We start from the raw sequence: 15811 nt of genomic DNA, 5'->3' as shown, positions 1-15811 counted from the left end.
ACATGACAATACTGGTCTGTCGATAATCCAGTGAAATGTAAATACTCTCACCAGTTCACATCCATGTAAATACTGGCCAAGTGGCAACTTTATCTCCCAGTGATAATAGTCACTGAGACAGGAAGAGAAATGAAGTCTTCCCAACAGGCAGAAAAAGCAAAAAAGGCCAAAAAAGCAAAAAAACAGAAAAAGAAAAATCTGAAAGAGATTCTAAACTTTTGCCACCTTTTCTCTGAAGTTAAACTTCAATGATTAGGGTTATTCTGCTTCTATTTTGTCTACCTTGGTTCTTCCTTCCCCCAGCATACCAATTATAGGAGAGAAATCCATGAACTGTGCAAGACTAAAGGGATGGCTGGAGTTCCTGGAATCAAACCTAAACATGATTATGTACAATCACACTATAATTTATAGGTATAATGTAGCCAAGAGTCAAACAAACACCATCTAAAAATGTAAAAGTTAAATAACTCAGCAATATGTTCCTGGACACATGTAGAAAACTCCTTATAAGCTGATTTATTGGAACATTCTTAACTCTTTCTTAAGTGTGGTAATTTCTTTCTAAGAAATCAAGGAACAAAAAGATATAGTAGGTTATACATTTCACACATACTCCATGTAATACCATATAGATTAAACCTTCATATCTTTGTAAGTTTGTGAACATATTAAAGGAGATAGACAATGGGCAAAGTCCACATCAGAGAATGGCTGATGAATAGCTGTGACTCTACATGAGCCAACATGTTGCTAACTAAGCTCACATGACTTCCGCACGCAATCTACAAAAGAAGGTTTCCTTGACACACAGGCCATTTATGGAATCATTGTTTGCATTTATCACCTAGGAGCAGCTGCCTTCAGGTTACCTACAGCAATGATGTAATTATAACCATAAAAGGTGGCACAGGGAGAATTATTATCTCTAACACTGAACTGACCTGATTGAACTTTTTAATGTCACATGAAGGGCTCTGTTTATAGGGCAGTGAATCTGACAATCAGATGTATGTTACGGTAACTAGAAACATTACAATTGAATTTAATTTTAAACTATTTTAGTTTTAAACATTCATCTTTAATGCTTATTTGCATTGTGGCCCACAAGTTTTATCCCAAAGTCAACAATGGCCCCCGGAGGAAGGCATTTCGTATGTATGCGCTTGCAGTAAAAAATGTCCCCCATGTCCCATCCCAACATACAATCCTGGGAGGTATGGTGAACATGCAAGAGGAAGCACAATATGTGCAATGTGATATATAGCTCTTCCTCCTATAATGCAAGGAGGGAGAGGAGCTTCACAAACAGCATACAGCATAAATACTTCTGTTCTAAGTGAGTATAGAGGTGTGTGTCTCCTCCCGTACAACAAACCAGCAGAGATCAAACTTCAGGTGAGTCTCTTTTTCCATTGTGTGATTGACTTAGGTCTGGGTGCTACATAGCTCAAGTGCTATTTTATAAATTCTATCCTTCCAAATACCCAGCGCTGTAACCTCTATCTTAGATTCTGATGATGTGCAAGCTTATTTTGTGTATAGTTTTAGACTAAACACAACACTATTTACACAATTAGAATGATAGCTTTTAGCTCTGCATAATGGCCAAACAACTAACAGCTGCTAAATCAGCAAAAACGGCTTTTTATTTTTATCTTTGAATTTTTTTTTTATTCTATTCTTCTTTGTATCTTGCTCTGCAAACTCAGCAGTGACACCTGCAGGCCAGTGTAAAAATACTGTGGCCTGTCAGCAGAAATGAGTAAGCAAAATTTTAAAATTCAATCTCGCGGCAAGTTGGGCCATTCTCGCTTACTGAGCATGTACGGCCTGTTTAAATGCGACCGTTGAGTTTGAATTTTATGAGACCAGCAAGAACAATCAGGGGAGCGTAGCTGAGAGCTCCTCTCCCCTGATTTCTCTTGCAGCCCTATAGTATGTGTTCTTGGATAGAGATTCTCTATCCAATAAACAGGAGTCCCGCAGCTGTGCTCATCATGAATGAACACAGCTGTGGGAATCATCCTGTGTCCAAGGATTGTGCCCGGAGATCGTGCACAGGAGTTCACAGATTATACGTTTTCTGAACCTAGTAAACAAAAATAGTACATTGTCCCCAAAATCCAAATCAAACTGTTCCCTGTAAAGAAGATGGCAAATATGTACCTCTTCTTCTGCAAGGAAATTGTCACCTGAACACCAATGCTAGGGCCCCTGTCAGACTTGTCGTGGAAAACCACATGTTTAGCCTAAGTTGTCATATGCTGATGGCCTCATGTCCCTCCAAATGATACCTAGAACGAAATAGAATAAAGGAAGTGTGTAGTGACACGTCTTTGGGACGTGTGTGTATATATATATATATATATATATATATATATATATATATATATATATATATATAGTGACACCAAGGCAGGATTGGAGGTGGAAGGGAGATATATTTGCCCAAGATTCCCATGTGAAGTAGAAAGTAGAAGACGGAAGACTCTCACCTGTGAGATAATTAATAAAGAAGCACTGAGGGTGGGGATATAACATAGAGCAAGGAGCTCAGTCAGTAGCTTGGCTTGGAGAGACACAGACAGGGGTTTGTGCGAGTTCAGCTCGGTCTTAGACACAGACAGGTGGACTGTGTGAGGAGCTCTGCTGAGAGACTCAGAAAGTCAGTCTGGGTGAGTGAGCTCAAAAGTGAGTAGAAGGTTGCTGAAAGCTTTGTTCAGCCCTCCAGCTGATAGGCAGGGATGTCTTGATGTATAGTAAGTGCCGGACAGGCAAGGTTTTCTTTTGCTGTTTTGTTATTTCATCTGCAACCTTCAATAAACCTGGCTGCAAGCCAGCTTAAGGCTGATAGCTCAGTGTGTGATCTGAGTTGGATGAACCAGACAAGTGTCCTTTGACCCTAGCAAAGGTGATCCTGTGCGTAACCCCTCACAAGATATATAATGCTTTATAATACTTTTTTTGTGGTTTCAGTCAATATAGATGAGTTTTTCTTGAACTTTTTAATATGAGGGAACCCTTTGGAATATTTTGCTATAATTACTATATTCACAGCTCAGAGTATATTAGTATATTATATTATTATTATTATTATTATTATTATACTTATATACATTATATTAGTGCAGTGGTCAGTAGAAGGCATGCCTCTTACATTGCTGGCCAATGAGAAGAATGTCACCTTACAAAAAGCTAAAAAAGATCATTGGTGTCAGTTAAACTGACTTGAGAGTTGGAAATTGTTCATTGCTAAAGTAAGCCCTTGCAAGAAATATGCAATGTGTAGTTCATTGTCCTGTATCATGAAATATCTATGTATTGTAAGAATATGTAGAGATTCAGTGTAATGTGTTACCATTTATTATCCATATATGGATAGCTGAATACAATGATTGCACCTATCTGTTGTCTTGTATGCAATCTCATACATTGAACTGACAGCTATACATGCCAAAGGTTGTATATAGGACACTTCTGAGTCATTCTTGCTGAGCACGCTTTTCTCTAGAGTAGATGTTGCTGCATATACAACACTTCCTTATTCCTGTTGCAGATCCTAACTGACAATGGAGCCGGGAGTATCAGGAACTCTCCTTCTTGCTGTTTGTATAAGCTTCCTAATTTATGTGTTCACATGGAGAAGAAAACTAAAGCAAAAAAATATGCCCCCTGGACCATCCCCATTGCCTGTACTGGGGACAATGCTGCACATGAGTGCTAAAGAAATGCCCCAGTCTTTGGTGAAGGTGAGTGAAATAAATTCATTGGTTTGATTTATTTAAGGATTCGGGACTGTTGACTTAAGTGAATTATTGTATTACTCTGCAAAGGGAAATCCTGCCATTCAGCCGTCCAATCAAATACAAGCAAACATCTTGTTTTTTGTTTTCTTGCATGTGATTGGGTTTTTTAACAAAACCTAAAAATATAATAATAAATACTTGCACATGTATAAATACAATTTCTTCCACCACCTGTTCTGTATTGGGGTGAGGTTGTAGTGCTTTTACTACCGGTACTTTCTCACTTCCTAAAACTGCTTCCCCAAAGTCTCCACCAAGGAGCTCATAGAGAATTAATGGTCGCAGCAGTGAACAATTCAGTACTGCTTGCTGCCGCCCACTGTGTAATGTGCAAGTGTTGCTGGTGGACAAGCAGATAGCAAGTTACCAGCAACTTCTGCACAGGAAAGCCTGTTACACATCAAGCCTGAACCTAGCCTTAGGCTGCCTCCAAACCTATTCACTAATATGAATCTACTTTTCTTCTGGTCTCATTGAAGGACACAGGAAGACCCTTACAAAATCTCTTTAGAGCGATAGAAAAGCTCTTACAACTGCCACAGTTAATCCTTCACTTTGTTAGATGGTTGTAGAGTTGAAGTTCAGTTGTAATGGGTTGCCCCGCCCTTCCCAATTTTATCTCCCATATGTGTCTGAAGTTAATGCATGTACCTAGGGCTAAGGGTTTTTTTGTAAAAAGTGCTTTATCCAAATGGACTTTGAGGGATAGTGTCACAATGACAACATCAAGGATGCTACTGGTGGCAAGAAAACCAATCTTACTCAACAGAAGAAGACAGACTGCAACATCTTCCCCCTTTTTGACTATGTAGAAATGTCTGTTTAATTTCTCTGTTTCCTCAACATACATTAAGACCTCTAGATTTTCCCCCCTGTCCAGCCACAATGTCTAGCACTCTAAGTCCACCAAATCATTAGATATGCCTTTCTCTACATACTGTCAGGAGTGTGTCTGTGTGTGTGTGTGTGTGGGATGGGACATTTTTTAACCTTTGTGTAAAGTTTGCATCTCACACACTTGTGAGCAGGATGTGGTATTTCAGGTATTCACACTGGTTTCACTCCCTGTCCTTGAGGTAGTTTTCTTACCTCCAACCTTTCTGTGTTGCTAAACAAATTACCAGGTATGCATCAATAATTATTGGACCTTCTGGTCTTCTAGGTCATGGTGTCACTGCTCTACTTCCTGTGGCAAAACAGCTTAGGGGGATATTACTCTCAATCTGTTCAGCGTTATCGAACTCAAGGAGGCATTTACTTAAATCTGGATTTTAGAGCTCTGAAGATCTTCATTCCCATCCAAAAATTCCACATTAAAATAAATAAGACTTTTTGGATTTTCTGGGTATCAAAGATGCTTACCTACATATCCCCATTTTTTCAGCACATCAGTGATTGATATTCTTTACTGTGGGTCTATTTCACTACTAGTTTATGGGTACTGACCATGTTTTTCACCACGGTATTATTCTTTGTGCTTTGGTGGTATCCCCATTGCACCAGGCTATGTTGGACAACATGATTGACTGCCAAAACATTACAGTATTTACAGTATGCTACAACATTGCTGAAAGGTGATTTCTCTGTTACTATACCTTGTAGTATTGGAGTACCTTGCCTTTGTATGCTTATACCCTTTATATGTCTGTCTGTCTTCTAGCTCAGTACGACCTATGGCCCTGTGTTCACCATCTACCTATCAAATGTTCCTACTGTGGTTTTAGCTGGTTATGACTGTGTAAAAGAAGCTCTCATAGATCATGCTGAAATATTTGGTATTAGAGGTCCAACGGAACTTGGAGATCTTCTCTTCAAAGGCTACGGTGCGTAAACAGACCTTCTACGGAAGTGTTTCCTAAACACTGTTGCATGCTAATCATCTGTTGCTTTAGTATATTAAAATTTAATTGAGGCATCCTATGATGCCTCCTATGTGACATTCTCTTTATTTAATATTTAGTATCCACTGTATAGGTTCCCATTTAAAAACATCAAGGGTGTCTCTCACCTGTGAAATAGCCTGTGTAAACCTTGTGTTGGTAATCAGTCTAGAAGTATCCCCTAAAATGTATAACCACTGGAGAAGGCTGCCTTGATTTAGAGACCATTAGAGAAATGCATTCAGTGGAAAAGGACAACCTTACAATGGTGATCAATGGAGAAAATGTACCTTTTGTTGATGATTAGTGCAGAAGGACAACTGAATATTGGTGAATGTCAGGAAAGGAACCAAGAAGGGCCGCCTTACATCTGTGATCAATTGAGAAGGACCCCCGCTTTCCATTGATCAGTGGAGAAAGCTTTCTTTACATTGCTCAAGAAATCCCTCACAACCCTTATGTAAAAAGGCTGCTCTGGAAGAAAAGTGCCCAGTGACATTAGAAAAGCTATAGACTTTTAGTACTTACTTTCTAGTATAACCCTTCTAAAATGCTAGGGAAATCAATAGGAATGACCCTCGAGGTCTCATCCAACTGCAAACTCCAAGCAGCAAAATTTTAGGTACAAAGTACACATAGAACCCGGGCAAATAAACATCAGAAGAATAAAAATTTTCTGATTGTATTTTACAACTTGCTCTCCTAGATGTTTATCAGAACACACATTAATTTATCATGTTCTGTTCATCATTTATCATGACAGTCCTTAATATCTGTTATTGGGGGAGAAAATTTTTCTTGTTATTGTAATCCTGTGTTTGTATTCTGAAATTTTCCTAAAATGATATAATGTACTTTTATCATAGGACTTATTCTGAGCAATGGGGAACGCTGGAAGCTGATGCGTCGTTTCTCGCTGTCCACTCTCAGGAATTTTGGAATGGGGAAGAGAAGCATTGAAGAACGGATACAAGAAGAAGCAAAATGTCTAGCAGAAGAATTTAGAAAGAATGGAGGTTGGTGGACAATTTGTTGGTAAAAGTTGTGATTTCAAACAGCAGTAATATTTATTGAAGAAATAAAAGTAGCTGTAAACCCATGACTGGGGGATGATAGACCATCTCACAGTCCCACCTCCCACTCAACCCACACACACAAATGAAGACACATTGGTGCATGGTCCAAATGGCCTAACAGCTGCGTATTTCTTACCTAACTTCAATAACAATACAAAAAATCATAACCACCACAATTAGATAACTAATTACTCCTAACCATCAGGTTGCATATTCTTAAAGGATTACGCAATCCACTATCACCTCACACAGCATCTGCATCTCTATTGATACTGCTGGTTCCCAGCCGTAATACTCCCACCTCGGGAACGAATATCAGACTATCGCAGCAAACAATTTCCATAAACTTTGCTCCTTAATCTCACCTCTTAGAAGACCCCATAGCAAAGATGGTTCCCCAACCACTTTAATAAATTACCAACACACTGCCCTAGAGTATTTGAAACCAACAATTTCAGGGCATATTGACGTCTCCAAACTATTAAAAGAGAAGGAAACTTGTCCTGGTCAGCCCACCTCTGACCTTACTTCCTTCTTACCCAAATCTATATAGCCTTAGAAAACCCACCGTTTTTGATCAATCCGAACCTTATCCTCTCCCTGACTTTCCCTTTCTACTGACTTTACGCACAACTACCTGCCTATGCTTCCTGCCATGTAATGTGGACTTTTTACCCAGCTCCATCCCGTCACCAGCTCCTGGCTCCCCATCTCTAAAATCTAACATAATAATATAGTTTCAAATGTCATGCTTATTTTTTCCCTATGTGCTCCCTGGGGAGCTAATATAAGTGGCCCCACTGACATGTATTTTCCTGTCCTGAGCATATCTATATGTATAGGGGTGTACAAATAACCTCTCTATAAGAGAACAAAGCTTTACCTTTTCAGTTCAAAACCACTTTTAGGGCTCATGGCAATTAAACTGCATTCTAATACAGTTTAACTGCAGAAGTCAGATTTCAGGTCTGGTCCTCAGGGCCCCCATGGTGCCATATCACAATGCCAACACATCACCAGTGGCAGTCATCGATACACTTTCCTCATTAGGAGTCACTTCTTTGGTGACAGAAATGTTTGCAGAACCATCAGAAAAGGTAAAATGTTGCACACTGCATTTTAATACTGCAGCACACTGCAAGGTGTTACCAAAAGCATAGCCACAACAATGTGAAGAGGCTTGATGCTGGATTTGTCCTATGGCGCAAATATTTTTTTTTATATTTTTATTCATCACAGGCAAAATCTTGAGTATGTATAGCCGTCCCCTGACTTTGTTAGTGAACCATGCTTAACAATAACTGAATCACAGTGAGATAATTAGTGTTGCTCTCCCATACAATTCAAAAATTGATGCAGCTATGCTTGAAAGAAGATGCATACATTGTAAGTAGTCTGTGACTGGAACACAACAAAGTACACCTGATCTTTTGTTATTTACATCAATTTTTCATGTCTAGCAATTTCAATATTAGTGTTTTTTTCCTTATTCCAAAAGCTGTCCTGAGATTCTCATCTTGTTAGCCATGATGGGGACAGCAGAACAAATAATTTAGGATTTCTCCATTGTTTCAAAGTTGGTAAAGTTTTTAGTTAGGTCAAGTAAGGGTGTTTGTGTGCTTCTAAATAAGTCTAACTTGTGATCCCTCTGCAGATGTATCTTTTGATCCCACCAGTCGCCTGCGTCTGGCAGTGTCCAATGTGATATGTTCCGTTGTTTTTGGAGATAGATTTGACTATGAAGATGAAACATTTCCGCCTATTCTTAAATTACTGGAAGAAGTATTTTTGTTTATGTCCTCCGTATGGGGCATTGTAAGTTGATTTGACAGTAATATCTCTTTGCATGTTTCCCTGTGTCAGACCATCATGAGTTCTTTAATAAATACATGCACCTTTTGTATACACTGCCAATATCTTTGTAGTAGATGACATGAAAGACCAGTCTGGGTTATATGATTTTACATAATGCCATTCCGTCTTTTCTTTATAACAGGGGAAACAATTGGCATTAATGAGCTTTGCAGGGAAGTTGAAGTGTTATTTTTTTCCTCTTTACTGTCTTCTATAGAAAGAAAGATAAACACCTGGACATATAACCATGGTATATGCTTTTCCAGGCAAATAAAAAATGTAAACCAGGCATAAAAAACAAACTTCAGCAAGGTAATGTAATTAACTCATGGTATTGTCAGCAGCCAACAACCTCTTTCCAATCTTGGTAGGAGGAGTTGAATGAATAGGTCTGGAGCTTGCCTAATTGTACATAAAAATCCACCGTCAAGGTCAGCTGCACACAGAAAACATAAATACTGGCAATAGATAAATGTACATGTTTAAAAAGGACAACTGGGAAAATAGTCATACCATAAACTGGTTGGGATTTGCTTCCAATTTAATAGCTCTTCATCAAAGAAATATTTATGGTACTCCAACCCTCTTGCTAACAAGGTGTTACTAGAGTTTAGGGTTGTTTGTTTCCAAATATGCCCATGCATTCATTCTCTAATTGGTTTTCTTGGAAAAGAGAAACACATAACTTGTGTTAGTTGTTTTTACAGCTCCTCAATCTCTTTCCGAAAACAATGCAAGCCCTTCCTGGACCCCATCAGAAAATATTTAAAAATCTTGACAAGTTGAGAGAGTTCATTGCAGCGTCTTTGGAAAATCACAAACAGACCCTTGATGTCAACTGTCCTCGAGACTTTATTGACTGCTTCCTCATCAAGATGGAGGAGGTGATCTATATGTGATGTTTGTTTAACTTGTTACGCTATAATTGATATTTGTCACTATTCATCCTTCAGTAACTTTATCCAGCTAAAGTTTTATGAAGATGCATTGGAGCAACTTTCTCTCAACAAAAATTTTTCTCAATATAGGGCACTTTACTACTTTAGATGGATTTTACCCACACTGTCACTATTCGGCAGAACTACAGTGCTCAAAATTTTCTTCTGGGAGCAGCAGATATTTTTCCATTATCAGCCCCACCAATATTACTAAGGGACACACTAGTAATGGCCACTGGAAAAAACCAAAGTTGAAATATTAGAAAGATGGGGGAATCTGTGGGGGCATGCCATAAGAGGGGGGGAAAAAAAGCATTTGGTTTGTCTATATACCAAAATGTAAAGGCAAAAGTTTGATTTGCATCTAACTATCTCATTAGCATCCCAGTGTTTAGATCTACAATATTTTTTCCATAGATAGTTGATCTAAGTCTTTCACTGATCACGTGTTCATTCATAACCGTACTTGTATAAAAAAATAGGGTTCTACGGCAATCAAGAAAGTTAGCAATCAGCAGAGCTCTGCCATGAATGGCTGAAGACAGGAAAACCTTGATGATGCTTTAGCCGTCATCAGGGTTTTCCTTTTCTCAGCCATTCAGCACTGGTGAATGGGGACAAGTCTTACCATTCGTGTTTAGTGCTGAATGGGTGAGAAAAGTAAACTGCAGTTATCCGGAAACTACACTTATCCAGAATCGGCCATTCCCCGTGGGTGCCGGATAACTGAGTTTCTACTGTGTAATGTGAGGGCAAGGCTTCTCACCTACATCCACTTCCTCCAAATGTGGAGGCTTATGGTGGAATTCAGAATCCCTATTTAATAAAGAGGCTTTCAGAGAGATATATTTAAAGATTTTATTAGCCAATTGCAATGACCCAATGAACGATGATATTGAGGGAAGACTCTCATTCCTGATTGCTTATGCGACTCTGAGGTCATTTTAGGCATAAATAGGATCAGGATGGATCTAAAAAAATGTGCTAGAATCAAGAACAATGCAAAATGTAGGAGAATGGATGTGATGGGTGAAAATTCTCAGCCTAAATTACATGGTATTATCTAAACGAGCACTTGTCATGGTAAATTCACTGCTTTGAACAAATTATTCCACGGCTATGGAAAGCTTAGATTAGTATAATGCTAAAAAATCTAAACTTGGCATATAACCTGTAATTTTTTTTAACAAAGGAGAAAGACAACCCAGACACCCATTTCCACTTTGATAACTTATTTGGAACAGTTATCGATCTTTTCTTTGCTGGGACAGAAACTACAAGCACAACTTTGAAGTATGGTTTAAATATTCTGCTGAAATACCCGGATGTGGAAAGTAAGTCATATACCTCTACATAGAGCCACTTACCCAGATGTTATTGTTAGCTGCCATTGCTGAACTAATTCCAAAGAATGTTATTTGCCTAAATGAAAAGCTAATGTAATTTCATCCACTATGTTGCCATTTGTGGATTGCCTACATTTTGGTGTTGACCTAGGATTACATTCATTGGCTTTGACAAGGCTTGCTTTGACATTACAATAGTCATCTACAACAATACCATAATTGTAACTGTACCACTGTGCATTTGTGGTACTCTGCTAAAAATTTTGCAATTTTATCTCTAAATACCTAGTAAATTACTGGTAATATAGGAGCTGTGATGTTTAACAACATTTTTCTTTATAAACTTTAAAGAGAAGGTCCAAGAGGAGCTTGACTATGTAATTGGCCAGAGCCGGTGTCCCTCAGTGGAGGACCGTGTCAAAATGCCATATACAGATGCTGTGGTCCATGAAATTCAGCGGGTTGCTGACATTACACCTCTTTCTCTTCCTCATGGTGTCAGCCAGGATATCACATTCAGAGGATATAACATTCCTAAGGTCAGAAATGTTAGCGTTTGTTTGTACTGTGCACCTCAGATTAATATATATGTAGACAAGATATCTATTTCTGTATTTATTAATGTTCATACACTGCCCAATATTTCTGGTTTACACTTTAATTTTCATACCCCCCCCCCATATATTACCCCCACCCCAAAATATAGATTTATTATTTTAATGCAGCCCTTCTATACACTGATACTTTTATACTCCTATTACCTATTTTAGGGTCAAATTTGTTTTAAAATGCATTTTTATATTGATTTTAATTTGATACAGAACTGTGGGTAGAAACTGTTGGATTTAATGCTGTCTCTCTATAAATAAAAGCAAATCTACAAAGAGGAAGAAAGGGGAAGTGGAAGAGGGGATGAAAGATGAGGTGGACAGAAAAAAAGTCAATTTAGGGCAAAAAAGTCTGAGAGCTGAAAACTTTAAAATATTTAGGATGCTTAGGGCCAGCTGAAATATTACTCATACAAAGACTAATTCTTCAAACCTGCAACCACTGAAATCATCAGATTGTTTCATAAGTTTTATTATTATCAATAAACTTTTTGATCCGTGTTTCTTTAATGATAGCAACAGTTGTAAGTAAAGAACATATAAGACAAAAACACTAGCAATACTTTAAAGGCAGTTAACATACACTGTAAATTGTATAAAAAATATACATTTTTATTATAACAGAATATGTAAAAGTGATAACTTATTCCACATCAATATAAAAGAAAGATAATTAGGTGAGTGTTGATAGGACCCTAGTTTAAAATCTGTAAATGTACAATCCCTGATGAAGCGGATCATCTCTGCGAAACACGTCCGATTGTCAGAACTTGTCACAATATCACAACAATTTAGATATTTTGTTTGTTGATTAACACATTGAGCATTTTAAACTAGGGTCCTATCAACACACACCTAATTATGCGGGTTGGGTGATTTTTAGACCCCCTTTTATATTGGTGTGGATTAAGATATGCCTTTTACATATTCTGTTATAAATTTTACATTTATAAAATGTATATTTTCTTATAAAATTTACAGTTTATGCTAGTCTTGCTAGGTTTTTTTGTCTTATATGTTCTTGATTTCTGTGGGATGTTGGCAGTGTAAACTACCAACTGGAGCTCAGACTATCAAGTATTTGTATTGAAACAGTTGTAAGTAGCTGTTTGATGTACCATGTGTCTTTACTATGCTTCTAGGGCACACTTGTGTTCCCTATGCTGACATCTGTCTTGAAGGACCCCAAATATTTTAAGAACCCACATCAGTTTGACCCTGCAAACTTCTTGAATGAAGATGGTGGTTTTAAGAAGAATGATGCCTTCCTGCCTTTCTCATTGGGTAATGTCTGTCATCAATACATATCCATGCCATTGTAGTGTGTGAAGATAATCACTTGGGGGGGGGTGTTAAGTTTAAAATATTGCAGTATCTAATTTTTCTACACAATTCAAAATGGAACAAACATTTTGGCTTTATATACACATATAACATAGAAAGTAAAGGTGCTGAACAATCATCTGTTATAAATGTACCACCCAGGAGGAACTTCAAAGCAAGGCCCCAGAACAACCTCTAAAGTAGGACAAATCAAACTTTATATTTATATTGCAGTTTGTCATAAAATTACCAAAGCAGCTTTTTTGAATCACTTTAACATAAGTTTTTACCTGGTCATCATGTCAATATAGCTGTTGTTTTAACATTTTATGTAACAAGATGACTTGTTGACTTGTAGACTTGGATCAGCCATTCACATCCAGGGTTCAATGAAACCCTTGGACCTCTTTAAGAGGTTGCTAAGGGTTCCTTGACCTGTGCTTTATTTACCTCTCATTTGATGGGGCCTGATTGGTTCCCGGGCCAACATTACTTGGTAGAGCCATGTGCAGGACACCAATGATTGTTTTAGCTGACTGTACAAGTGGTATTTGGACCATCATTTTAGGAACAGGTATTCAATCCACTGACCACCAATTAAATGGCCTTAGTAGGATTTCCTTGAGATCCAAAATTATTTCAATGGTTCCTTTTGGTTTAAAAGACTGAAAGATTCTGGCTTAAATTTTTATAATATGAAAAAAAGAAAACATTGTAAGCACCTATTTCAGTGGTATACAGTTTGTCCCAACCTCTGCCACTGATAATGATGTCCAACAAAAGTAACTCCTATGGAAATTGTAAAACAATAGATTTACACTTTGTTACAGGGGTGGGAAAACAAAATGTATTTACTTTAATTAGTAAGATCAGTTTACAAAGATAACACATAAGGATTAGAATTCTTATTGGATGTGTAGGCTCCTCATAGGCGGTGCAGTTGCCACATTCCAACTACTGGTAACAGATGAATTAAGCAGTGTCTCAACAAAGAAAATAGATGGGGATGGTTGCTGATTGCCTACTGACCACCCATCAGGGCTGCTTAGTTGGTCATTCACTTTGAATGAGTCTGATAATAGTGTAGTGTGAACAAAGCCCTATGACTGCACCTCTTGTCTTGTCATGGAATTTTCCTGATCATGACCTTGTTTTCTATCGCCACAGGAAAAAGAAGTTGCATTGGAGAAGGTCTGGCACGGATGGAAATCTTTCTGTTTCTCACCACCATATTACAGAGGTTTAACCTGAAATCCACAGTGCCCCCTGCGGAGCTAGAAATAACCCCAGAACCTAACAAAAATGGATCAGTACCCAGAACATACCAGCTGTATGTGACTACAAGATAAAGTGTTCATTGGTTAACCTATAGTGCAGTTCTTTTATAACATACATTGAAGAAAATGTCTGGATTAACCAACAATTTTAGGAGAAGTGTATCATTCTGTGCACTGAGCCATCCAGGAGGATACTACCTTCTTATATAACAGGACTGTATGTACAGGTTTACATGTGTACTAATAATATTACTAAACATAATTTTATAGTAAGGATATTAGATTTATTAATAAAATGTTACTTTTTCTGTTCCTGGTTTTAATATAATCCAATGGTTATATATCATGTCATGATTTCTGGGTCACTCTTCAGTGGTTAAGTTATCCAGCTGGGTCACCTCCCTGTTTCCTAACTGATTGGCCAGTTATGGGACAGCAATAGAGTCATCATGTCATTCTTTCTTTTAAAACAGTGTTTTCTAACCAAGATTCCTCCAGAGGTTGCAAGGACTTTCTTGGGCAATGAACAATTTGGGCCTCTCGGGTCACTTAGCCAAAACGATCTTTGGTGTTAGTTATCAGTAATGGTGACATTCTTCCCACAGGTCATCAAAGTAAAAGGCGTTATTTCCAGTGACTACCAAACTAATGCATTGTGGGCTGTGGATATAGTAGTTATTTCAGGGGTTCCCCAAGTTATTTTAAGATTCCCACCCCCGAAAAAAAAAGTTGGGAAAGTCTGTTTTAACATATCCCTGCATCAGCACATGTGCATGCAGCAGAACCTGATAATCTCACTTTATTTTGCATTCATACACACTTAAACTGTACCAAATACCAACCAAGTGATATTCTGTTTAAGCCATATGAATACCTACCAACCTTTGGAGAAGAGATGAGGAGCATGTTAAAAATCTAAATATACAGGCAATGATGCAAAAAATGATCAGTTAAAAAAAGTTTTACAACTACAAAGGTAAAAAAGTGATAACTAGAAGATACAATATCTGCAGGCAATGTTCTCAAGCATAAATCGAGGAACCAAAACATACCAAAGACCCATAAAAGGTGTCCAGTGAGGACTGGGCTAATATGTCATAAAAAATTATGAATGAGATCACATGATAATAAATTCTAATAAGCATTCATTATGAATTAAACATCATGTGGGGCCCAGTTGTTACCCAAGGCCAGATAAACCAAGTACAGAGTGGATATTAAAGCTATCAAAACTGGACATGACCAGAATAGGTGTAACATGGTACCAGTCTCACTTTTGCACCTCTAGCAAACCTCCGAGATAGGAAAGAAATTGTGTAGCCATTCTTGTGTCCAACAGTAAATCAGCATGATACGATTTTTTTACCCAGCTCGTAAACATTGTAGGTAATAGTGGATTTTTGGGATAAGATATTAATGCAACCCCACAGGAACATATGAAAAATGGGATGGAATCCTGGGTGGGGGAAATGAGGATTGAATAAAAAGTGGACAGAGATTGATGAACATCATCTGTAACATCACAGAACATTTCAAAGGCATTCAAGGGGCAAGCAATATTTTCACCTGGAAGAAGGGAGTTTAAGAAGTGAGAGAGTTGTAGAACTCACCAAATCCGGACCAAATGGAGTGCTTTCAGAAATGAGGGATTTCCTGGTCACCCTGAGATCCCCTATTAAAAAAGTCCCTTAAGCCCTAAA

General features: G+C 37.9%; 1 protein-coding gene across 1 annotated transcript; it reads left to right on the top strand.

Moving 5' to 3' along the window:
* The first annotated feature begins 2599 nt into the window (after window positions 1-2599).
* On the top strand, window positions 2600-14423 carry LOC140344143 (cytochrome P450 2G1-like). Its single transcript, XM_072431100.1, has 10 exons — window positions 2600-2678; window positions 3560-3752; window positions 5470-5632; window positions 6556-6705; window positions 8420-8580; window positions 9327-9503; window positions 10750-10891; window positions 11255-11442; window positions 12654-12795; window positions 14002-14423. Exons 2-10 carry the CDS (start codon window positions 3573-3575, stop codon window positions 14181-14183), a joined length of 1485 nt encoding a protein of 494 aa, XP_072287201.1. The 5' UTR covers window positions 2600-2678; window positions 3560-3572; the 3' UTR covers window positions 14184-14423.
* The last annotated feature ends 1388 nt before the right edge of the window (window positions 14424-15811 follow it).

The sequence above is a fragment of the Pyxicephalus adspersus genome, chromosome Z (assembly GCF_032062135.1).
Source record: "Pyxicephalus adspersus chromosome Z, UCB_Pads_2.0, whole genome shotgun sequence".
Lineage (NCBI taxonomy): Eukaryota > Metazoa > Chordata > Amphibia > Anura > Pyxicephalidae > Pyxicephalus > Pyxicephalus adspersus.
Note: the sequence above shows the minus strand (reverse complement) of the source record. Positions and strands in the feature narration are given on the sequence as shown.

Bases quoted from the DNA above. Each gene is read 5' to 3' on its own strand.
- LOC140344143 (XM_072431100.1), top strand. From the start codon at position 3,573: ATGGAGCCGGGAGTATCAGGAACTCTCCTTCTTGCTGTTTGTATAAGC. The intron at 3,753-5,469 runs GTGAGTGAAATA...TCTGTCTTCTAG, and splicing joins TGCCCCAGTCTTTGGTGAAG to CTCAGTACGACCTATGGCCC. The intron at 6,706-8,419 runs GTTGGTGGACAA...ATCCCTCTGCAG, and splicing joins AGAATTTAGAAAGAATGGAG to ATGTATCTTTTGATCCCACC.